This window comes from Schistocerca cancellata, chromosome 8 (assembly GCF_023864275.1).
Source record: "Schistocerca cancellata isolate TAMUIC-IGC-003103 chromosome 8, iqSchCanc2.1, whole genome shotgun sequence".
NCBI lineage: Eukaryota > Metazoa > Arthropoda > Insecta > Orthoptera > Acrididae > Schistocerca > Schistocerca cancellata.
The window spans coordinates 304,687,439-304,714,319 of record NC_064633.1 but is presented as its reverse complement, the minus strand read 5'-3'; the positions used below and the strand labels follow the sequence as shown (position 1 = coordinate 304,714,319).

The following is a 26,881-nucleotide window of genomic DNA, read 5'->3' as shown; positions in this document are numbered from 1 at the left end:
TTATTTCACAGCATAATGTGGGTTTCTGCCTTTAGGGATAACCGAGACATCCAAAATATTTTAATGTTAAGGAATGGGCTCCAGGATACCAAAATCTTAAGCATAGATGATTAGTTTTGCCAATTAAAGTCATAATCTCTCCGTCTCCTATTACATTTCCAAGATCAGTGAGATCAAGTGGAAAGAAGGTTAGTTGAATGGACCACAAATCAGAAAATTGTTGGACAATGAAACTTTTGATGTTAAACTCATGAATGTCCAGTTACATTTTTTACTTACTTTCAGAATTCTTGGTCATAGCTTTCCAGGGAATAGAAGACAAGCAATTCATGACTATATAGCGACGTACTGTTGGACCACTTCAAAAAATTGGGTGTACACTGTCACTAAAAATACACCATTTAAAGTCGCATCTTGATTTTGTATTGCAATATTTTGATGTTGTTAGCGATGAACGGAATGAACCCGTTCACTAAGACATTCTTACCACGGAGAATCGCTGTCATGGGCACTGGAAACAGGGAACGGTGAGTGAGTACTGTTAATGTTCGTTTGGATTGACTCATGTTGGCATCTTACAAAAGAGAAGTCTTCATCCCATTTCTCCAAAAGAACTAAGAGAAGTCTTCATCCCATTTCTCCAAAAGAACTAAATTAATCTTGGTGGTACACTGACATATCCAGGTATGGTTAGTGTTTTGGCAGTATATGCGACTTTTTATAAGATATGTTATTATTTTATGCCCTGTGTTACGTTCTAGAATAGTTTCCGGCCAGTTCACCGTATCTTGGAAAAAATATTATTTTCCATGTTATAAATGTACCGCGATAGAGAAGATCTAGGTTGCACTTCAGAATTAAGCATTCCAGTATGAACTAAACACACCCACTTAAAATTCTGACGCAAAGGTACTTTGTTGTGTTAATAATAGTGTTTGTCAGCTGAAGTGATGCCTTCGAACCTGAGAACGCCGCAGTCAATGAAAAGCGATCTCTGAAATGACATGCAAACGAAACGGTTCTTACGCTGCTTGTTTTGTGCACTTACCAGAGTGGTCTGTTAGCTGTGGTCGCCTTCAAAGCAAGACGCAATATAGTTTATGGTAGTCGGGCTACTTTCCTTTCACTACGTATAGCGTAACTGCGTGTTGTTTCTCGTGGGACTGAGCTATTCCCTCTTCTGATACAACGTCACGAAAGGAGACTCTTTTAGCGCATATTTGATTTTTGGAATCAAAAGGAAAATCTCACGGTGACAGATACACTTTTCAGGCAGGTTAATTTGTCACGGATCTCTCGCTCAGCACTAAGTTCCAAGCGAATGTAAAAAAGCCGTTGGTGGCTCCCGTATATAAGAAGGGTAAAATTGGACACGTGTGACCCCAGCTGTTTTTTGCGCCCTAAAGGAAAACAAAACAAAAAACAAAGCAGAAGAGTAAAAGAACGGAGCCGCAAAATTACAGGCCAATATCCTTAAAATCGGTCGAGCGCATGTATCATGAGCATATTGTAAGTTCGAATGTAATTAATTAACTGGAGGCACAGAAGCTTCTCTCCGCAAATCAGCTTTGATATCTCGTGCGGAACCCAGCTTATCCTTATCTCGCGCGATATCATGCGGAATTTGGTTATAGGGCAACAGACAGTGTCCATATCCCTAGATGTCCGGAAAGCCTTCGATACAGTGCCCCATTCCAAAGTCTTACCAAAGGTCCTACGATACCCAATAGGTTCCAGGCAAGGAGAGTGGCTCGGAGACGTCTTAAGTAATAGAAAACAGTAAATCTAGAAAAATGGAAGCTAATGCAGATGAGTGGGAGATACAATCTTTAATGTCGCCTATGTACATTTCACGTAAGGGCCACGTAGAAAAAATAAGAGAAATTACGGCTCTTACGCAAGAGTATAGTCGTTTATCCCTGGATGCATTTGCTTGTGGAACAGAAAAGGGAATAGTACAGTAGTGGAACAAGGTATCCTCCGTCTTGCGTTGCAGATGGTTTACGGATTATGTATGTAGGTATAGATGAGGAGTTTATACTAGCCAGAAATTGCTACACCTACAAATCTCCCTGACTGATCGTATTGTTCTAAATTCATATTTATCCATACTTATACAGCTGACGAAGCTTCTAATATATCTGCCCACTTCTTGAGAAACTGATTTGGTTGTCTTTTGTGCCATAACGATGCTCTACACATCGAAAAAAGCTATAAACGTTGCGTTGCATGTTTTCTTGGTTCCTGGTGAATTCGTCGGTGATATCAGTACAAACTGAATATTAACAGAGTCGATGCGCTTACGAACAGAATTGTTTAATTTTATACTGCGTCAATGTAGATCGTAAACTGCCTCACCGATTTTTTCGTGAGAAAATATTTCACCGGAAATGGTTTAATAAACAAGTATTTAACACATAATTCATCTTTGGTTATTTGAAACTAATTCACGTCATCAACAGCAACTTCAGAAATGTAACACTACGTTCTCTGTATGTCCCTGGAAGGTACATAAAATAGAGAGAGAATTATGGTAACTTATGTGGTTTCACCTTTCCACACACACAGACACACACACACACACACACACTCACAAACACACAGAGAGAGATACGAGCCCGCGCGCAGATGGTGTGTATATACACCTTCAGCGCGCATGTACGTTTTACAGGGACAGTTCTTCCCTAACAATACTATAACATCGTTACAACCGCCCCCCCCCTTCACCGTCCATTATCTTCCGCACGTCCCTCCCCCCCCCCTCAACCACACCGCATGGAATTTCGACCAATAATTAGGGGTGATTTCCATGGTTGAAATGGTAGTATCGGAATTGGAAATCTGATCTCAGACATTCCGGTTAGGAAGTTCCTTGTTGCCCTTTCAGACGTTGAGAATTTCCTGAAATGATGCGTAAGATCCACGTAATCCACCCTGTACAACAGGATAGAAAATGGAAAAACCAATCTGTCTGACGTAACAAATACAGCTAAATTACAATATACTGCGTTTGATGCTAGAAATTATACTGTTCTATGATTATTGAATGGCATCTACAATGTGTCGTTTTGCACAAAATGAGCACGACACGAGAAACTAACGGAGTTAAAAGCAAACCCTGAATGGAATGTGAAATTGCCGATATACTCGTACAGTGATCAGCGAGAACATTCGATCATCGATCTACTTTCGATATACACTCCTGGAAATTGAAATAAGAACACCGTGAATTCATTGTCCCAGGAAGGGGAAACTTTATTGACACATTCCTGGGGTCAGATACATCACATGATCACACTGACAGAACCACAGGCACATAGACACAGGCAACAGAGCATGCACAATGCTGGCACTAGTACAGTGTATATCCACTTTTGGCAGCAAAGCAGGCTGCTATTCTCCCATGGAGACGATCGTAGAGATGCTGGATGTAGTCCTGTGGAACGGCTTGCCATGCCATTTCCACCTGGCGCCTCAGTTGGACCAGCGTTCGTGCTGGACGTGCAGACCGCGTGAGACGACACTTCATCCAGTCCCAAACATGCTCAATGGGGGACAGATCCGGAGATCTTGCTGGCCAGGGTAGTTGACTTACACCTTCTAGAGCACGTTGGGTGGCACGAGATACATGCGGACGTGCATTGTCCTGTTGGAACAGCAAGTTCCCTTGCCGGTCTAGGAATGGTAGAACGATGGGTTCGATGACGGTTTGGATGTACCGTGCACTATTCAGTGTCCCCTCGACGATCACCAGTGGTGTACGGCCAGTGTAGGAGATCGCTCCCCACACCATGATGCCGGGTGTTGGCCCTGTGTGCCTCGGTCGTATGCAGTCCTGATTGTGGCGCTCACCTGCACGGCGCCAAACACGCATACGACCATCATTGGCACCAAGGCAGAAGCGACTCTCATCGCTGAAGACGACATGTCTCCATTCGTCCCTCCATTCACGCCTGTGGCGACACCACTGGAGGCGGGCTGTATGATGTTGGGGCGTGAGCGGAAGACGGCCTAACGGTGTGCGGGACCGTAGCCCAGCTTCATGGAGACGGTTGCGAATGGTCCTCGCCGATACCCCAGGAGCAACAGTGTCCCTAATTTGCTGGGAAGTGGCGGTGCGGTCCCCTACGGCACTGCGTAGGATCCTACGGTCTTGGCGTGCATCCGTGCGTCGCTGCGGTCCGGTCCCAGGTCGACGGGCACGTGCACCTTCCGCCGACCACTGGCGACAACATCGATGTACTGTGGAGACCTCACGCCCCACGTGTTGAGCAATTCGGCGGTACGTCCACCCGGCCTCCCGCATTCCCACTATACGCCCTCGCTCAAAGTCCGTCAACTGCACGTACGGTTCACGTCCACGCTGTCGCGGCATGCTACCAAAGACTGCGATGGAGCTCCGTATGCCACGGCAAACTGGCTGACACTGACGGCGGCGGTGCACAAATGCTGCGCAGCTAGCGCCATTCGACGGCCAACACCACGGTTCCTCGTGTGTCCGCTGTGCCGTGCGTGTGATCATTGCTTGTACAGCCCTCTCGCAGTGTCCGGAGCAAGTATGGTGGGTCTGACACACCGGTGTCAATGTGTTCTTTTTTCCATTTCCAGGAGTGTATAACTGTCCAGGCGATAACATTATCACCTGGCAAGGAATGACTGTTGGTCAAGCACATGCACGAAGCATGTAGCGTCAGTTAGTGTGCTGTCCTTGTGCAGAATGGGGAAGGCACGCGATCTCTAGAGAGATCGAGGGCGGATTGTGATGGCCCGGAGGCTCGTCACTAGCGTTTCGAAATCTACACGACTTGTCGGGTGTTCAGGGCAAGTTGTGGTGAGTGTCATCAACACTTGACGAAAAACAGGGTGAAACCATGTCCAGACATCGTGTGGTTGGGCGGCCACATCTTATTACAAATGTCGGACGTCTTAGTATGGGCAGACTGGTAAAACAGGAGAGACGCAAAACTGTGGCTCACGACCCATGCATGTGCCAATGCTATAATTACGACATCGGCAACTACGACAGAAATGGGATTGTGACCTTCGGCACTGAACGTTGGTGCAGTGACACGGTGTTGCATGCTCTGATGGATCCCGGTATCTTCTTCATCATGCCGATGGAAAGGCGCGAATCTGTCGTATTTCATGGAACAGTCCTTCACACCTACACTGAGGGGCGGGAATGAGTTGTAGGCGGTTCCATTATAGTGTAGGAACCGTCACGTAAGCATCCATGTGTCCAGTGCAGCTCTTGCAAGGCACCATGACGGCCATGGAGTATCGTACAGTGGTTGCAGATGGCGATCATGTTTCCCGACAGCAGTGGCGTTTTTCAGCAAGATAATGCGCCATGTCACAAGGTCAGAAGTGTGAAGGATTGGTTTGAGGAACACACTGGCGAGTTTCAGTTGATGTACTGCCCCCCTCCCCCTCCCATTACCAACTCGCCACAGCTAAACCGATCGTACAGGTCTGGGATGTGATTGAACGGTGTGTCAGAGCTCATCGCACGCCTCACGGGAATTTACGGGAGGTAATTCTGTCAGCGACAGCAAAGGACCTGGAATAGCAGCTGAACGGAATGGACAGTGTCTTGAAAGGGGGGTATAAGATGAACATCAACAAAAGCAAAACGAGGATAATGGAATGTAGTCGAATTAAGTCAGTTGATGCTGAGAGAATTAGATTAGGGAATGAGACACTTAAAGTAGTAAAGGAGGTTTGCTATTTGGGGAGAAAAATAACTGATGATGGTCGAAGTAGAGAGGATATAAAATGTAGACTGGCAATGGCAACGAAAGCGTTTCTGAAGAAGAGGAATTTGTTAACATCGAGTATAGATTTAAGTGTCAGGAAGTCGTTTCTGAAAGTATTTGTATGGAGTGTAGCCATGTATGGAAGTGAAACATGGACGGTAAATAGTTTGGACAAGAAGAGAATAGAAGCTTTCGAAATGTGGTGCTACAGAAGAATGCTGAAGATTAGATGGGTAGATCACATAACTAATGAGGAGGTATTGAACAGAACTGGAGAGAAGAGAAATTTGTGGCTCAACTTGACTAGAAGAAGGGATCGGTTGGTAGGGCATATTCTGAGGCATCAAGGGATCACCAGTTTAGTATTGGAGGGCAGCGTGGAGGGTAAAAATCGTAGAGGGAGACCAATAGATGAATACACTAAGCAGATTCAGAAGGATGTAGGTTGGAGTAGGTACTGGGAGATGAAGAAGTTTGCACAGGATAGAGCAGCGTGGAGAGCTGTATCAAACCAGTCTCAGGACTGAAGACCACAACAACAATAACAGGTGACTTGTATGTGTATATTTGGCGCCAAATCCCTCCGGCGGCCTACCAAGCCTCATTGCTTCCATGCCACGATACTTGGTGGTATTATATTTGTCAAAGGTGGACATACCTTCTATTACGTACGTGTTCATAATGTTCTGGCTGATCAACATGATTGGTTTTGGTGACAACGTTACTACAACTGTTAGTTCATTTTGCTAGGAACCTCCTGTAATCGATGGGAACCGATAGGATCATGAATATTCCATACTTCCAAAATGATAGATAAAATAAAACCAAAATCACATTCATTGCATTGGGTACAGAAAGTGCGGTGGCATCTTTCGCGTATTTTCTTTATTTCCCTAGAAAATAACTTATTTTATTTTTTTCCCTCATCATCGTCGTACATCTGAAAGTGGGAATGAGCGCAATAAGAAGAGAGATTAAAATTAGTTACTTGCGCTGTTGTATGACTAGAGAAAGATTTCCTTTCTATACGACGGATTGATCTTCATTAACGTTTTCTCATGCCTTCAGGGGATATTTCGGAGCCACTGAAATTTGGGTCTCAGAGTTGCTGAACATTCTCACTGATAAAAATTATGGCAGCGTGGGCACTCAGCTAGCACCCGAACACTGATATCAGTAATCTGTGTAACACTGACTTGAAAGTAATTCATTGGTTTCTATTATTCAGCATTATTTTATGAATTCTGTCAGCGCAGCTACCTCATCACATACATTCGGTTGATCGAGATATGTGTTAACCGAAACTGATGGCGGATTGTGTACAAAGAGTATCAGGGACAGTTCGCTTTTTGATTATCAATCAGTGGAGTTTTGTGTTTCGGAAACAGATGGGTGTCCACAGATTTCTTTAGATCAGCGATAGTCAGTCTAGTCCCTACGGAGCACTAGTGCGCTTCCAGTTATCATAGTGGGCGATTTTAAACACGTTTTCATTAAAATAGCGTAAAAGTTTGACACAAAGCGTTTGATATGTAATTGCTATTACGTGCTTTGACTGCCTGTAACACTTGCTTTACACCTTTCATAAAGTGAAGTTAGTTTCCTGCTTTATAAATCACCATTGCTGTGGACCGATGGACTATTAAAATTTTTGCTGATAACACAGATACAAAAGAGAACGATAAGTAAGGATGTAAGTTGTGAAGCAGTGACTATTTCCATGTAAATTCTGATTAATTGAAATTGTGATCGTTTACGTTAATCTGTTTCTACCACAGGAGCATGTTTAATAAAGAAAAGACCATGTTTCATTCGCCTAATTTAGATGGGGAGATGTTAGTCTTTACTTTCATTTATAGACACGCTCAGTGCTGGTGTGGTAGCATAGTTTTCCTCCGAAACAGACAGGTGAAAGAGTATTGCGCAAAAGCTTTATAAGGTATCGGTCTCATCTGATTAGGTCAAATAGCGGTCCTGGCGCACACTTCGCAAATCTAAAACGTTTCGAGACTGGATTAATAAAAAAAAGACTGGATTAATATAATAAATGGGCAAGTCGAGTAGACCTAGCGCACTGTGTGTTCCATAAAGCTCAATTATGTATACAGGTAATTTATAAAAGCAATTCCTCTATTCCAATTCATTCACTCCAGGGATCGAGGATCTCGACGTTTTCTGTCTGTCATCGACAGTGATATAGGCAAGGTATCGGTTCGATGGGTTCCAAGACATTACACAACGTTTTAATTTCAAGTTTAAAGTCGGACAACAAATGGTAAAGGAAATTTTTTTGTGATATAATCATAAACTGACAGTTTTATCACTTTTTTCATTTACTTGTGTTGCGATGCTTTCTTTTTGCACAATTTCATGATGCTTTCATTTCAGTGTGTTCCTAAGTAACTACTGTTTCTTTTATACACTCATATTTTTAAGTCCGTATAAAGTGCTACCATTAAGTAAAAAGTGCTACAGTAAATATTACATTATTAGAGCTAAGAATAACAAATACCACCATGAAAGGATATTATGTGATTGAATTCGACACACAAGAAGGTTGCAATTAAGAGATTAATACATAAATACTTCATCTAAGTTTTGAAATGTTTCAGAGCAGATTCTACAGGCTGAATATATGCAGCGATGTTCCTTCTTCTTTCGCTGCGCAAATGCTTAGTACCACATGGCCTATTTGTGATTTTCGGAGGAGATGAACCCCTATGTAGTGACCTGCAAAAGATCTCTACTAGAAAGCAAACGGTGCTAAATATCAGCCCCGCAGCTAGCGTGCAAAAGGGCATTTTCAGGTCCGCCATGGCGAGCGCAACCGCTGTTCCTTCAATTTGCGGACATGGATAGTGCAGACTGCCAACCTGGAAGAAATACAACACTGCTCTCATTATCTCCCTCTTGACTACAAAGGAAGTTTTATTTTAGTGCAAATGTTTTCCACTTTCTTTCTTTCTTTCTTTCGCTACTGCCTTGTTCCCGCACTGGGCGCAGGGTCGGCACGGTTAAGTACGGATTTGGCATAGTTAAGTTAAGGGGTGGCCGGATCCCCTTCCCCCCCCTCCCCGGAACGAAATCAGTGTACCACAGCTGTCTGCGTCTGGGGTAAATCGTGAAACAGTGGGAATGTGTTACAAATGTCTGCGAGTCGTGTAACTGAGGCGGGACGTGGGGACCAGCCCGGTATTCACCTAGTAGGATGTGGGAAACCGCCTAAAAACCACATCCAGGCTGGCCGACAATAGGTATTCAAAAACAGTGTTCACCAGCATAGACGTACGGCAGGGACTTAGGAAATCAAGTACTATAAAAAATTTAAAGCGTAAACAAATAATATTTTTAATACAAACTTCTGTATTTTTAAAACGACATCCCCATTTAGTTCTTATGCAATCAATAGCATGAACAATCACAAAAAATGGCATTGGTTGCATCGCAGTACGTCAATTGCATTCCGAGAAATTGGTGAAGCGAACTTGAAGCTTGAAATAAATGAGGCGCACAGCTAGCGCACGTCTTGAGACCCAAGCGTGCACCTCACGCTGCATGTGTCAGGGGCTCATACAATGAGAAGGTATGCACAAACCCACCAAAATAAACAAGTAGCACGACCAACGGAAAGTTATGTTTTTTCAAATTGTAAATGTATTTTTATTCTTGCGAAATAACAACTAGAGCTATAATTAGAGATAACACCCTTGAATTCACTTTGCTAAACACATTTACTAGTGCCCTGTCACCGACAGAAGTTGTATTGTTGTGCATTACATCCACCACAGAAAATGCAACCATATCTTGACCAATGAAACTGTGTCACGTGAATATATGTTTGAAGTGCCCTCCGTTTGCATTAGTACACAACTGTTGACGGGAAACGTGAGAGTATTGCACAGATTGTAGAATTTCTACAGATATTGCCGCACACGTCGCAGTAAGACGATGTTGCATATCCTCTACTGTCGTTGGGCGTTCTTGATACACTCTGTCTCTCACTGCGCCCCAGAGAAAGAAGTCTAATGGCGTCAAGCCGGGAACCGTGATGGCCATCGCACAGTATCACCCCGCCCCATCCGCCTACTTGGAAATGTCTCATCTAAAACATCTATGGCAACGTTAGCATTGTTTGCGGGACATCCATCATGTGGGAACCACATTGATAGATGAGTTTCCAATCCTAGATTCTCCATGAGGAGCGCTAGTGTGTGTTGAAGAAGTGATGCACATCGCTGTCCATTCAATGTTACACGGTAAAAATAGGAACCTAAAATACAGCTAGCAATGATAACGCACCAAACATTTACACTCCACTGTCGTTGATGAGCAACTAGACGAAACCAGTGGGGATTTTGGACGGGCCAGTAGTGCAGGTTCCGCAGATTCATATTACCATGATTTGTAAATGAAGCCTCGTCCGTAAACAACATATTGATTAGGAATAGTGGAATATCTGAAGTGCAAAACGACAGAATGCAATGCGGGATTCAGAGTCATTCCCGTACAGTTTTTGGTGCAGTGAGATACGGAAAGGATGAAGCCCATGCCGACGGCTTATTCCTACACCTCGTGCAATTTTTCGTACAGCCACCTGAGTATTGTGCGCTACGGGAGCCAGAACAGCGATTTAGTTTCCATTACCAGTAGTACTTTGACGTTTTGTGGGAGCCCAGCTTAATTTTTCCGTGACTGCCTTACAGATGTTGCCAATGGTTCGACGTGACGGACACCGCTGATCTTGGTAGCGTTCAGCATACAGTGTCACAGCTGCGGTTGCATTTCTGTGACATTCACCATAAATTAAAAGAGTTTCGAGTTTTTCTTTATTACTGAAGTCCGGATGACGGCAAATGTAATAAGCCACAATAAAACAGGTCTTAATGTGGCAACGTATGTGAATTGCGTTACAGTATGAGAGCAGTGCAGCTGAGACACTTGTACAATGAAGGTAGAGTGTGCCGTGGTGATATTAGCACGTTTACGGCAAGATACAGGTGCCAGTGGAGGCAACCCCTGCTCTGAGCACAGTGCTCAATGCGATGCATTACGTCAGAAACTGTGACGCTCTTGCTATGCCTTACAAGGCACATATTTCAGAACTTAAGAAGTTTAGAAGCGTGAAACCAAGTATGTTATAATTAGTTGTACCTCTAAGTGTCATTTAGCAACAATTAACATTATGCGCAGGACATACATCAGGCTGATACCGCATTATTTGACACATTATAAGAGGTGGACCGGTTAAAGTAAGGTACAACTCAAGAAGGGGCTAAACTATCCCCTTTTAGGAGTGCCATCAGTGAAATATGGGCCAATGATGTGTTGTTATACAACACCACACAATACAGTAACAGTCCACTGACGTAGTACGTCAATCACATCACGATTGCCGGCAGCTTGAGGTGCAAGCTTGAGTCTCAGGACGTGCGTTAGCTGTGCGCTTCATTTATTTCAAGCGTCAACTTCTCTTCGCAACTTCTAGGGATGCGGCGCGGTCTATTGTCCGACGAATTTGTAGCAGTCCTGAAGCGAATTCCGTCAAGTGTTTCCTTCAGTTCAGAAATCGAGTTGAACTCACGAGGGCTTAAGTCAGGGGAGTGCAGTAGGTGGTATAGCACTTAGCAGTCTCATCAGTCAAACAAATCAGTAACAGCTTGCACTGAACGTGCTTCAGCATTGTCCTGGAAAATGATGGTCAGGTCCAGCCGAAAGTGTCACCACTTCTGTCTCTAAGCTGGTCGTAGGTTGTGTTTCAAAAATAAACAGCATAGAGACAGAAGTGATGACACTTTAGGACCTGACCATTATTTTGCAGGACAGTGTTCGGGCACGTGCAGTGTAGGCTCTTACTGATTTGTTTGACCGATGGGGCTGCTAAGAGCTATAGCACCTACTGCACTCCCATTATTTAAGCCCTCGTGAGTTCAACTCGATTTCTAAATTGAAGTAAACACTTCACGGCATTTGCTTCAGAACTTCTACAAATTCCTCGGACAGTAGACCGCCGCGCTCCAACTATCAACACAACTGCACTGCTAAGAAACTTTGAAACATGTATCTATTTTGTACGAGCTGTAAATAAATAGTTGCCACTATAAAAGTTCTAACGCTCGTATATAAAATGACGCTTTGGTCAGCTCTGGTTTGTTTTGTACACAAAGTTATGATTTTTATAAATGTGGTTTTTGTCTCTTATTGATGTCTCGTATTTTTTAAAATAGTGCACCATGCAGGGCAAAAGCTCGTTTTTTGCTACGTCTTGAGATCTTCTATAGATGTGTTACTGTATGGGTTCGCACACTCTTATTTTGTCATTGTGACTCGTGCTTTCATGACGCTAATGGATTCTCGTGAGGCCAGGGCTCGAGGCGTGTCACGAATAATACCACACTGGTCACAGCCGAATGAAACCTCTCCTCATCCGCTGCCTCAGTCGTTCTAGCAATTCATCACGTGACGTGCCGTGTCACCTGCAGTTTTCATTGCAGCTCCCTGTTCTAATCTGCTCTGTTCCGCGCCCACCTGGCAGCCATTCGTGTGTCCTGCAGTGCCCCGTTTGAGCTGAGACGGCGGGACTTGCAGAGCGTTTTTACGCTAAACGGTTACCAAATTTGTTTCAGTTCTAGATCTCTAGATCAAGTAGAATAAAAGATGTGAAGACAGAAGCTATTGAAACCTTAATGGGAGAAAAAATAACATTCTGACTTCCTGTTCCTGTTCTTATTTTCAACAGTTATTACGTTGGTGTTCATTTCCTGTTTCTCTGCCTTCTAATTATCCCTACATGGCTGGAACTGAAAAATTACATATTACATTATTTATTTAATGCTGATGAAGCGCAACCAGATGACCATGGACAACATGTACCACATACATTACAAGATCACAGGAATGATAATAATAATAATAATAACAGCAATTATAGTAACAGTAGTAGAAACGTAATAACTATATTACTAATAATAACTGCCTCCAATAACGATGATAATAATAATATTTGACTATAAGAATAGCAGTGAAAATAATAGAGAACACCAACAATAATAATAATATTAAATGGCATTAAGAAAGAAACACTGGTGTCCAATATTAAAAAGCAAACGGAAATTCAGTGAGGTTACGTTTGTTTTGCTAAAAAAAGTGTAAACAAGTGATAGTGAAGTAGAAACAATGTAAAAAATACAGAACGTAATGTACTGCAACATGCATTACGGTAGACAAAAATTTTCTTCGCTTTTTCTCCAACTCAACGCATTCCGACAATTGGTTAATGTGCTCAGTGTGGGGTGTGACCCCCTCTGACACCAATATAGGCCTGACAACGACATGATATGCTGTGAATGAGGTCATCAATCTCACGTTGAGGCAATAACGCCCATTCCTTCTGCAGACCTGCTTACAGTCTTGGAGAGTGGTTGGTTGACGCTGACGTGTTCCAAATGTCTCCCTGGTGCATCCGAGACATTCTCTGTGGAATTCAAACCGGGAGAGCGAGCTGGCCACGCCATTATGCAATATCTTCCGTTTCCAAAAAAAACCGTGCTCTATGAGGCCGAGCATTATCGTCCATCAATAGGGAGTCTGGGCCCACAGCATCTCGTAACAACCGCGCGTGAGATCCCAAGATCTCCTAACGGTACCTCATAGCAGCTTAATCTAGATGATTCATCCGTACAATTTCATGATGAGGTGTTATAGTGATAAACATAATTCTTGCCCGCAACATTAGGGAATATCCTCAATATCGGTATTTTTCCACAAAGTTTTGTCCCGAAATCACATTCCTCGTTCCTTCCAGATTTGAAACCGCCGAGAATCCCTCTCCAGACCAAATCGGGAATCATCTGCGAAAATAAAATTGGCCCATTGTTCGACTGTTAGATGACATGTTGGCAGCTCCATTCTAGACGTTCCCTTCTCTGAAGACGCACCAGAGGTAAAAAGACAGCATGTCTCCAAATAAGGGTCCACTCATTCTAAAGTCAAACGTAGTCGGCCCTGTCCTGGTCTTCGGGATTCAGTTTTGGTCTCTATGAACTATCGCCTCATCCGAGAAATCACAGAAAGATTCACGTTAAGCCATCGGGCCACATCATTCTTCCTAAGATGTTGATGTAGATGTAGATGACCCTTCACGGTAGAGAGTCTGTAGGCGTCTTGTCTGTGCCATATTGCATCGTCTGTGACTGTGAACACAGCGATTATGGATGTGGGACTATCCTGCAACACAACGCCTGGCGATAGGGGTCCTGACGCCATTGCTGTCGCAGTTGTCCATTGATCGGGATGCCTTCTCCCGTGCAGAACACGGTCGTAACGACAGTTTGTGTGATTATATCGTAAGTTGGACACTTGTGTGGATTATTATGGTATTTTAGAAAATGTGTTCAGTATTATACAAGCTGAAGGGATAAAGAAAAAGGAGAAGATTGAACTGACAGTGTCAGCAGAGTACGTGGTTGCTAGGAAAGTACATATTTGAAATACAGGACCTAGTAGATATTGTCGGAAGTTCCATACGGTTTTTTGCGGATGATGCTGTAGTTGACGGAGAAGTTGCTGCATTAGAAAATTGCACCGAAATGCAGGAAGATCAGCAGCGGATAGGCACTTGGTGCAGGGAGTGGCAACTGACTCTTAACATAGACAAATGCGATGGATTGCGAATACATAGAAAGAAGGAACCTTTATTGTATAGTTATTTGATAGTGGAACAAACACTGGTACCAGTTACTTCTGTAAACTATCTGGGAGTATGCGTGCGGAACGATTAGAAGTAGAATGATCATATAAAATTAATTGTTGGTAAGGCGGGTTCAAAAATGGTTCAAATGGCTCTGAGCACTATGGGACTTAACTTCTGAGGTCACCAGCCCCTTAGAACTTAGAACTACTGAAACCTAACTAACCTAAGGACATCACACACAGCCATGTCCGAGGCAGGATTCGAAGCTGCGACCGTAGCGGTCGCGCGGTTCCAGACTGTAGCGCCTAGAACCGCTCGGCCACTCCAACCGGCAGTAAGGCGGGTGCCAGGTTTAGATCCATTGAGAAAGTCCTTAGAAAATGTAGTCCATCAACAAAGGAGGTGACTTACAAAACAGTCGTTCGACCTATATTTTAGTATTGCTCATCAGTGTGGGATCCGTACCAAGTCGGGTTGACAGAAGAGATAGAGAAGATCCAAAGAAAAGCGGCGCGTTTCGTCACAGGGTTAGCTGGTAAGCGTGACAGTGTCACGGAGATGTTCAGCAAACTCAGGTGGCAGACTCTGCAAGAGAGGCGCTCTGCATCGCGGTGTAGCTCGCTGTCCAGGTTTCGAGAGGGTGCGTTTCTGGATGAGGTATCGAATATATTGGTTCCCCCTTCTTATACCTCTCGAGGAGATCACGAATGTAAAATTTGAGAGATTCGAGGGCGCATGGAGGCTTTCCGGCAGTCGTTTTTTCCGCGAACCATACGCGACTGGAACGGGAAAGGGAGGTAATGACATTGGCACGTAAAATACCCTCCGCCACACACCGTTGGGTGGCTTGGGGAGTATATATGTAGATGTAGATGTTGCCAACATTGGGGAGGGGGTACTGAAGAGAGTGAGCTGCAGAGTAGTATATGGGAATTATGGCTATTGTGATTAAAAGTGGACCATTTGTAAGTAGGCTGTTTATATTTTCTTATTGGCAACGTTACGTAGTGCTCTGTATGAAAATCACTGGCTGTGCTGTGTGCAGTCTGTGGCTAGTTTGCATTATTGTCTGCCATTGTAGTGTTGGGCAGCGGCAGCTGGATGTGAACAGCGCGTAGCGTTGCGCAGTTGGAGGTGAGCCGCCAGCAGTGGTGGATGTGGGGAGAGAGATGGCGGAGTTTTGAAATTTGTAATACTGGATGGCATGAATTGATATATATATTATGATTATTAAGGTAAATACATTGTTTGTTCTCTATTAAAATCTTTCATTTGCTAACTATGCCTATCAGTAGTTAGTGCCTTCCGTAGTTTGAATCTTTTATTTAGCTGGCAGTAGTGGCGCTCGCTGTATTGCAGTAGTTCGAGTAATGAAGATTTTTGTGAGGTAAGTGATTTGTAAAAGGTATAGGTTAATGTTAGTCAGGCCATTCTTTTGTAGAGATTTTTGAAAGTCAGATGGCGTTGCGCTAAAAATATTGTGTGTTAGTTTGAGCTCAGTCCTGTACAATTTTTCAAAGGGGACGTTTCACATTAACTGTCTTTTAAGTTGGAAAGGGATTTAATTTCTCAGATTTTTTGAGGAAGATCGTTTAGTGGTTTGGTTCCTAACACAGAAAATAGTTTGTAGAAAAAGGCGGTAGTATATGGTGATACAGAGAGGATTTTATTTTTCTGAGAATGAATACGTCTGCTGTTCAGATAACAGTGTAAGTGTGGCAGATGAATAAGGTGGAGTGCAGTGATTCAAAACAGGAAGGAGCAGACATAGACTAAGATTGTATCTAAGCTTATCAGCACGCAACCATGATAACTGCCGCACGCGGCCATGACAATTGCTCTTAGGCAGGAGTGATGCGGTTGAAATGGATTAATTCGCAATGTATCGCACACAAGCATTCCTCACCCCCGTGTATAGCCTCAGTGAGCTTTCATACGACAGTACTCGGAAGAAACCATCACCATAGCATAGTATGAGAAGTATTAGTGAGTCTGCGAGCTTTTTTTTAAACTCGAAAGGAATTTCTTTAGTGAATGTAGTGACACTGTCTTCTTACAGGCTGCAGTTGTGTTTTTAGTCCACTCTAAGTGATGATCCAGAATTAATCCCAAGTTCTTTACTGACGCCATACAATTGACTGTCTACTGTTCAACACCTTTTGATTCGGTGGAGGGGGGAAGCTGTAATAGACAGAAGGCTTTCGAGTGGACACCACATTCGTTTGTGTCCTAGTCTGTCAAACTAGGAATGAAGAAAGCGGAAGGTCTACTGTTTTATCGACGAAAAGATAACGGGTGACGAAGCACAAACTGGGATAGGAAAAGGAAATCGGCCAATTCAAAGGAACTACCTAGTGTTTGATTATACGTTGGAGGTTTCCGCAGCCGGTATTTGCCTTGAAAAATTTGTTTTATGAGTATTATACCGTTATCGATGTGATAGTTCTGTTTCACCTCCTAATACTGGTGACATTATCAAAGTCTATAAAGATCCAAACAGCAGTTTCAAACTAGCTTTGCGTTCTTAGGACGAGGTCTTATGTCGTCAGGATCCGAATGTTATGAGGACACGTTAAAACAGTTCGGATTTCCTAACTTCTGTAAGTTTCGGTTTGCAATCTGAGTCCTCATGGGTTCTGGCTCAAATGGCTCTGAGCACTATGGGACTTAACTTCTGAGGTCATCAGTCCCCTAGAACTTAGAACTACTTAAACCTAACTAACCTAAGGACTTCACTTACATCCATGCCCGAGGCAGGATTCGAACCTCTGACCGTAGCAGTCGCGCGGTTCCAGACTGTAGCGCCTAGAACCGCCTCATAGCTTCTGATGATGTCTGCAGCATTACAATTCGGGGAACTTCAGGTGCAGAAATATACTTTTCGACCACGGTCTAATATCTGTACAAACAAATACCTAGTTCTGGATTTATTTGATGATCGAGAATCACAGTAACTGGAACTGGATTGTTGCACAGGCTTCCGAAGCCGCGGCGCTCTCGAATGTCTGTTCCAGAATACGACGACCAGTGCCCGCCATGTGCGAATCCCTTGCAATACTAATAGACACAGTGCCTCTTCCTCGAGTGTGGAGTTAGTCACGTACCGTGACGTCATTCCAGTGGGCCAGCAAGCCGCCCTCGACCAGCCTCGCGATGACCGTCTCGAACTGCTGGCGGTACGGCGACTGGCGGGGCACCACGTAGGCAGCTGCGAGTGTTGCCAGGCACTCGCCGACCACGTGGATGCGACCCTCGCTGTCGTAGCTCTCCTCCACCGGCAGGTACTCCGGGATCACCGCCAGGTTCCTGCCGGCGTGGTGCGACCTCAACTTGAAACACACTCACGTAAATGGAAAGGACTGCACCTCCTATAAAGTATTGCACCATGAATACCTCCTATACGAAATGGAATGTATAGCACCATGAATACCTATACGGCGATTACAATTCCGTTCAGGTGCCCGCATATTTTCCGCACAGAGTCATTCTGACAGGTGAAGAACACTGGGGTGAATTCCTGATCGCTACATGTCGAAAATTGACAAATAACTGCAGGATCCGTTGAATGGACTGAACAGCCTAAAGGACACACACACTCTCTGTTGAGAGTGAACCAAAGGAAAACGAGACTGATGAGGAGTAGCAGGATGGAAATTAGGGATAAACTTAAAAGTTGGGGTTCCGATGTAGACGAAGTGAAACAATTCTACTATACTGAAAGCAAAATATCGCAATACCGACGGACCACTGATGACATAAATCCGGGCTAGCACAGGCAAACAACCTGAAAGATGTTCACTAGTGTCGCACATCGTATTTTACTTCAGGAGAAGATTTCTGAGAATGTACGACTGGAGCACACAGTATTGTATTGAAATCGGTCATGGATTACGAGAAAACGGTTTAACAGGGCTGTGAGATGAATTACCAGGGGGATAAAAATGGCAGTAATGTCATTATACGTGTTAGAGTAGTTCCAGTCTGGACTGTTAATACATCTACAACTACATCTACATCTACATCCATACTCCGCAAGCCACCTGACGGTGTGTGGCGGAGGGTACCCTGAGTACCTCTATCGGTTCTTCCTTCTATTCCAATCTCATATTGTTCGTGGAAAGAAGGATTGTCGGTATGCTTCTGTGTGGGCTCTAATCTCTATGATTTTATCCTCATGGTCTCTTCGCGAGATATACGTAGGAGGGAGCAATATACTGCTTGACTCTTCGGTGAAGGTATGTTCTCGAAACTTCAACAAAAGCCCGTAGCGAGCTACTGAGCGTCTCTCCTGCAGAGTCTTCCACTGGAGTTTATCTATCATCTCCGTAACGCTTTTGCGATTACTAAATGATCCTGTAACGAAGCGCGCTTTTCTCCGTTGGATCTTCTCTATGTCTTGTATCAACCCTATCTGGTATAGATCCCACACTGCTGAGCAGTATTCAAGCAGTGGGCGAACAAGCGTACTGTACCCTACTTCCTTTGTTTTCGGATTGCATTTCCTTAGGATTCTTCCAATGAATCTCAGTCTGGCATTTGCTTTACCGACGATCAACTTTATATGATCATTCCATTTTAAATCACTCCTAATGCGTACTCCCAGATAATTTATGGAATTAACTGCTTCCAGTTGCTGACCTGCTATTTTATAACTAAATCATAAGGGATCTATCTTTCTATGTATTCGCAGCACATCAAACTTGTCTACATTGAGATTCAATTGCCATTCCCTGCACCATGCGTCAATTCGCTGCAGATCCTCCTGCATTTCAGTACAATTTTCCATCCTCTCGATACACTATAGCATCATCTGCAAAAAGCCTCAGTGAACTTCCGATGTCATCCACCAGGTCATTTATGTATATTGTGAATAGCAACGTCCTATGACACTCCCCTGCGGCACACCTGAAATCACTCTTACTTCGGAAGACTTCTCTCCATTGAGAATGACATGCTGCGTTCTGTTATCTAGAAACTCTTCAATCCAATCACACAATTGATCTGATAGTCCATATACTCTTACTTTGTTCATTAAACGACTGTGGGTAACTTTTGTATCGAACGCCTTGCGGAAGTCAAGAAACACGGCATCTACCTGTGAACCCGTGTCTATGACCCTCTGAGTCTCGTGGACGAATAGCACGAGCTGGGTTTCACATGACCGTCTTTTTCGAAACCCATGCTGATTCCTACAGAGTAGATTTCTAGTCTCCAGAAAAGTCATTATACTCGAACATAATACATGTTCCACAATTCTACAACTGATCGACGTTAGAGATATAGGTCTATAGTTCTGCACATCTGTTCGACGTCCCTTCTTGAAAACGGGGATGACCTGTGCCCTTTTCCAATCCTTTGGAACGCTACGCTCTTCTAGAGACCTACGGTACACCGCTGCAAGAAGGGGGGCAAGTTCCTTCGCGTACTCTGTGTAAAATCGAACTGGTATCCCATCACGTTCAGCGGCCTTTCCTCTTTTGAGCAATTTTAATTCTTTCTCTATCCCTCAGTCGTCTATTTCGATATCTACCATTTTGTCATCTGTGCGAAAATCTAGAGAAGGTACTACAGTGCAGTCTTCCTCTGTGAAACAGCTTTGGAAAAAGACATTTAGTATTTCGGCCTTTAGTCTGTCATCCTCTGTTTCAGTACCATTTTGGTCACAGAGTGTCTGGACATTTTGTTTTGATCCACCTACCGCTTTGACGTAAGCACGTTTCACTAAGCATGGCCTACACCTAAAAAGGTCTGTGAAGGGAAAACTGGTTCAACTGATTCATTAATTCAACGAGTTCATCTTTTTGTGTGTACGTAACTATCACTCAGTGGTAGTGCAGATATTTCCTTTCATTAAGATTACAGAAGTTCTATACGATGGCTTACCTATAGATGTCATCATAGCTTTAGGTGGAGGCGGAAATATAAACTCAAATACCACACATCAAACTAGTTGTACACTCACAAATATCATTCACAGATTCGACATGTCCTTATTGGCCAATAGTGCAACAAGGATTATTGCAATGATTGCATCATTAATCAATCACGTGGCCGCTAATACAGACAGGGAAAAGTTATGTAGCTGTAAAAGACGAGGCATTTCTAGCAAATAACAATAATTTCATCAGGTATAAAAAAAATCTCTAAACCAAAGCCCAATGAAAGAAGTTTATCAGAAATGAAAATAGAAAACGTTTCAAGAGAACTAGCAAACAGAAGCTGGAACGAAGTGTACAGATAAGCCAAGATAACTGTAAAATTCTCAAAATTGTTTAAACATAATTTTGAAACATCAGATCCACGAACACCGACATCAGTATCAATATTACAGAAAAGCAGATGCTGAACAGCATTTATTAGAAAGTGTTCCCAAGTCCTTACCTATGTCAGCTCCATAATAAATAATCATAATTATCATGACATCTTAAATTTCTATAACATGTATAAAACGATTTATAGGAACACCATTTAATGATAAAGTAAGATATAATTTAGGCAAGAATATCAAATCAATTAGGACGTGATTATAGAGGAAAGAGAAAGAGAAAGGAATAGTATAAAAGAATAAAACATTCACACCGTTTAGAAAACAATGTGAATAGGCATTTTACAAGTATTTCAGAGAAACTACTACAAAATTCCCAAATACATCTGTAGCTCCTCTACATAATTATGCACTAAGTACGATGATGATACTACCAACCACAGAACATGAATTCAGTAAAACTGCATATACCTTAAAAAGTGAAGAGTCATTTTTTTGAAATTAAATATCAATGTGTGTACTGAAACATTACGTACAGAGTGTACAAACTCCCATAACAAACATAATGAATAAATCATTCGCATCAGTGGAATTTTTTGTATATTTAAAACTGGTCAGAGCTGTGCCTATGCTGAAGAAAGGTAATGAAAAAGATACAGATAACTAGGAGGCGAACCACAGTTTATTTTGTGAAGTGGTGGACGTACAGAATCAACCACAGTAGAATTCACGAAAATGTTACTTTATGCTCTTGTCAAAACTGAGTGTGTCACAGCCATATGTTTACCTCCCTCCAAGGCTTTTCACACTGTTGAGCATGACATTCAACTAAATATGTTAGAATCACTTGGAATAAGAGGTGTAGCTAATGGCTTATTCCGATCATGTCTAACAGATAAGATACAATGTGTAGAGGTTACACATATCTCAGATAAAACTACGGTGCTCGTGAAACTCTTACCAGAAATAAAATGCATTAATACACATGTTCCTTCGGTAGCCTACTGGAACCAGTACTACTGCTGCAATACATCAATAACTTTCCAAGTAGGGTCAGTTATGCATAAAATGTCCTCGGCGCTGAAGACAACGATTTCACAGTCACCGAGTAAACGAAAGAGCTTCTTGCTGAGAAACCAAATGAAAACGCAGTTAGTAATCAGTGAGTATGTATAAAGTTAAACTGAAGGTAAACGAAACTAATAATTTGTCTTTCAATTTGCGAAATAATTGTGACTTTTAAATCAAATGTGGAATGCGTCTCCATGCACTGCATACTAACACAAAATTTCGAGGAATGAGTGCCGATTCACAACTGAAATGGTGTCACAATCTGCACACAGGAAGTCATGCCGTTAAGAGCCCTGTCATCAGTGATTAGCAGCCCGTGTCTTTCAAACACATACCACTCATATAATGACTCAATGATTAGCTATAAAATTATTTTCTGGGAACAAATGAACAAAATGTCAGTACTGTTTCCCATCTAAAGAAAAGGGCCATAGGAATAATAAAGAATAGTCGTTGTTGTGTTCATTTCAAAGAGGTGTTAGAAACACAGTACATTCACGAGTCACCTGTGCACATCAAAAATAACACTCATAAGTACTGCCTTTGCAGCGCTTTCTATGATCATAGAACAAGATATAGGATGATGATGATGTTTGGTTTTGTGGGGCGCTCAGCTGCGTGGTTATCAGCGCCCGTACAATTTCCCAATCTTTGCTCAGTCCAATTTCGCCACTTTCCTGGATGATGATGAAATGATGAGGACAACACAAACACCCAGTCATCTCGAGGCAGGTGAAAATCCCTGACCTCGCCGGGAATCGAACCCGGGACCCCGTGCTCGGGAAGCGAGGACGCTACCGCGAGACCACGAGCGGCGGACAAGATATAGGATGAACTTACGTTTACTAAGAAAGAAGAAACATAAAACTCAAAACAGAATACTCTAACAAGGAATGAAACTGTACAATAAACTTCCCAAGGAGGTTTAAGACTTATTAAAATTGACTTATTTAAAATGGTAGTTGAAAAGTGTCTGTCAGTCAATACATTCTACACACGAAAGGATTATGTAGGTAACACAGAGCGGGGTTTGATAAGGAATGTAGCACAAATAAATAACAGTAACGGTAACAAAACTTCTATCCTTTCACATAATATTTTCACACACTATTTTCCTTTTGTTCTCCTTTTCTTTTGTTTTCAACAAACTTCACTTCCAAAAGCATGCAATGTGCAATACTGAAGCTAAGCTCAGCATCTCAGTCATTATGGAGGGACGCTGACCCAGATTTTCATGATAGTAAATGGGAAGTAGTGGTAAACGAAATGGATACCAAATATCTTCGCTTCCTTACTGCCTTTATCTGATACTCTGTGCAGTGCTACATTATGAAATAATGGGTGTATAGAGTGTAGCTTGTGTGGTGTGTGCAGTGACTAGAAGTGAGAGATGAGTGAATGGTGTAGCACTAGCTTTTTACTTTATTAAATAACTACTTTGCAAAATTATTGTACACTAGGTCTAAACCGAATGAAGCAGCACTGTTTCAAATAGACTGGCATTGGGGTGGGGGCTCCAGGTTTCATCCACGCGTCCAAACTTAGATTTTCTGTGATATGCTTCAATTACTGGGCAAAGTTCAGTACTGTTCTAATTTAAGACCACTGCTGTCTACCTCTACCATCCTTGTGAGACTAGACGTGTAAGGATGTAAATTTCTGCATACTTCAATTATGTAATTTTTGTTTTTCTCAAATTGTGATACTATGACACGACTAACATCTTTGTAAACGACTCCACGGATGAATACGAAACTGGTAATACTGGGGCTCTACAGGAATGTTGAAATTTAGGTGGACTGGTAAGATTAAAAAATAAGTGGTTCTCCAAAGACCTGGCGAGATGGGACTCCGTACATTCCATAGCCAGTGAAATGGCTGCTAGAGGGACATTTTCTAAACGCTTAAATTATCAGCCCCCGTTCCCCTACTGGTTGGCCATCTTAAGCCGTGTGTCTTCTAGCTGTGGAGATAGCTGCAGGATGTTCTGTTCAGCGCTCCAGTTACTAACGCAGTACTGCGCGTCGCATGCTGAACGTGATCCCTGGGACACTCCTATGCTTCTCCATTTCAACTACAGGCAGAAAATGGTGGACAGCATATTGAAAATGTTCTGTGGCTATCTCATGGTATAATATGCACCTCAAACTATAGCCGATGTATTGCGATTCATCTGCCATTTGTAGTCACTCCATTTATATTAAGACAAATGGTTCAAATGCCTCTGAGCACGATGCGACTTAACTTCTGAGGTCATCAGTCGCCCAAAACTTAGAACTAATTAAACATAACTAACCTAAGGACATCACACACATCCATGCCCGAGGCAAGATTCGAACCTGCGACCGTAGCGGTCACGCGATTCCAGACTGAAGCGCCTAGAACCGCACGGCCACACCGGCCGGCTATATTAAGACACTTACAATGTCATATATATAGGTCAAACGGATATCAACTGCGTTTTTTTAAAAATAGGAACCCCCATTTTTATTATATATTCGTGTAGTGCGTAAAGAAATATGTATGTTTTAGTTAGACCACTTTCTTCGCTTTGTGGTAGATGGGGCTGCAATAGTCACAAACGTGTAAGTACGTGGTATCACGTAACATTCCGCCAGTGCGGGCGGTATTTGCTTCGTGATACATTACCCGTGTTAAAATGGACCGTTTACCAATTGCGGGAAAGGTAGATATCGTGTTGATGTATCCCTATTGTGATGAAGACGCACAATGGGCGTGTGCTGTGTATGCTTCTCGGTATCCTGGACGACATCATCCAAGTGTGCAGATCGTTCTCCGGATAGTTACGTATCTAAGGAAACAGGTAGTGTTCAGCTACATGTGAGACGTCAACCACGACCTGCAACAAATGGTGATGCCCAAGTAGGTGTTTTAGCTACTGTCGCGGCTAATCCGCACATCAGCAGCAGACAAATTGCGCGAGAATCGGGAATCTCAAAAACGTTGGTGTTGAGAATGCTACATCAAGATCGATTGCACCTGTACCATATTTCTCAGCACCAGGAATTACATGGCGACGACTTTCAACGTCGTGTACAGTTCTGCCACTGCGCATACGAGAAATTACGGAACGATAACAGATTTTTTGCACATGTTCTATTTATCGACGAAGCGAAGCTGCGGTAACGTAAACCGGCATAATATGCACTATTGGGCAACGGGAAATCCACAATGGCTGCGATAAGTGGAACTTCAGCGACCTTGGCGGGTTAATGCATGGTGCGGATTGTGGGAGAAAGGATAATTGGCCCCCATTTTATCGATGGCAATCTAAATGGTGCAATGTATGCTGATTTCCTACGTAATGTTATAGGGATGTTACTACAAGATGTTTCACTGAATGACAGAACGGTGATGTACTTCCAACATTATGGATGTCCGACACATGGCCCACATGCGGTTGAAGCGGTATTGAATAGCACATTTCATGACAGGTTGTGAGCGTGGGGTTGCTTCTATTCTGTCATTCTGCGCAACTGATTAATCTGAGATGTACCCTTCCCCCGTGGCTCCTACAAGATGCATTTTCCAAACCCACACTACTACAGAAGTCAGACAGACGCTCCTAACGTTCTAAAGAGATATGCCTGAAAAACTATCAGCAATAAATATCTTCTGGAGTCGTCCGCTGTAAGGAAATGACACAAAAATTCACAAAATTTCGTACGTAACCAGTGGGACACTTGGGTACTGGAGTAGTGCTAGTTAGTGTAAGAAAAATATGAAACTAACGAAAATATTATTTATTTTGCAAAAATTCTGAGGAATCACAATGGCACTTTTAGTTATGAATTGAACAAGTTATATCCTAGTTCTTTTCGGAATGTGAAGTTACCTCTCAAGGATAGTATTTCTATACAAAGTTTAAGATTGTTATTGACTTGGTAGAATGGCTGAGAGCCGCACCTACTCAACTTGAATAATTATCCGTTAGAATGTTGCTAGGTAGGGTCGAGGCTGTTGCGTGTGAAATGCAGTGAAGTGTACTGTTGTGGAGGAAATATGGGGCTCGCAAGAGCTATAGCGCACAATACCATAAGCAGCGATGACTGCTGTCTGCGCCGCTCACTGCTGACAAATAAGATAACTCTCGTTCTATCTGGACTGACCTTCGCCAATCAATCTCCCCCTACGTCTTGATGAAGTCAAGGACTCCTATTCACCCCTAGTCTAACTATTGGCGTGGTACACCGGTCAGATAACCAGTGCACCGCGATGCCACTAAAAATTCGCTCGCATGCGTTTATCTATAACTCTGTCCGTACACATCGCACAATAAGTGTGGCTGCCAACACAGTGAACAACGCTTAATCGCAAGGACTCAATATAGAGTCACACTCCGATTCGCTCTCGACAGAGGTGCTCGCCCGGTGAAGTACTGAGGAGAGACTTGTTCCTCGCTCTTTGAGTACACGTACGAGCGCGCACGCTCTCGTTATGTCCGCCGCTCGTGGTCTCGCGGTAGCGTTCTCGCTTCCCGAGCACGGGGTTCCGGGTTCGATTCCCGGCGGGGTCAGGGATTTTCACCTGCCTCGAGATGACTGGGTGTTTGTGTTGTCCTCATCATTTCATCATCATCCAGGAAAGTGGCGAAATTGGACTGAGCAAAGATTGGGTAATTTTACGGGCGCTGATAACCACGCAGTTGAGCGCCCCACAAACCAAACATCATCATCATCATCACGCTCTCGTTACGTGTTCTCGCTCCAAGAGCGACAACGGAACGGCCCCTCTCCACGCCAGACGTGAAGGGATATATCTTTCAGTCTCTTCCATTACTCCTTCAGCTCAAGGCATCAGAAATATCGCCTGCCAATCAGCATTGCTCTTCTAAAACGAGAGAATGACGTTTCGTTTAAGGCGACCAATCCGGCAATCTGTAGTATCGGCGTTTGGCGTTTGCTGTCTCCCTGTGGAAATCTCTGCGTGCTATGTGTAAAGAATGCGCAGGCTGGCCGCTCCCACAGAATATAGCGGAATTTGCTTTTAAGCCGAACACAGGGTTGTCCTTTCACTCTGGCAAACGCTCTACGGGCAGTCACCGGCCAACGTAGATGGGTTGGGACCGGCCTCCTGGAG

The 26,881-nt window shown here is 43.3% G+C and overlaps 1 protein-coding gene across 1 annotated transcript in view; it reads right to left on the bottom strand.

Annotated features, from left to right (window-relative positions):
* LOC126095539 (uncharacterized) overlaps positions 1–26,881 on the bottom strand; it is a 114,326-nt gene that overhangs the window by 13,197 nt on the left and 74,248 nt on the right. The window contains exon 5 of the mRNA XM_049910320.1: positions 17,550–17,751. Within this exon, the coding sequence (XP_049766277.1) occupies positions 17,550–17,751 (202 nt within the window). The remainder of the gene's footprint in view (positions 1–17,549; positions 17,752–26,881) is intronic.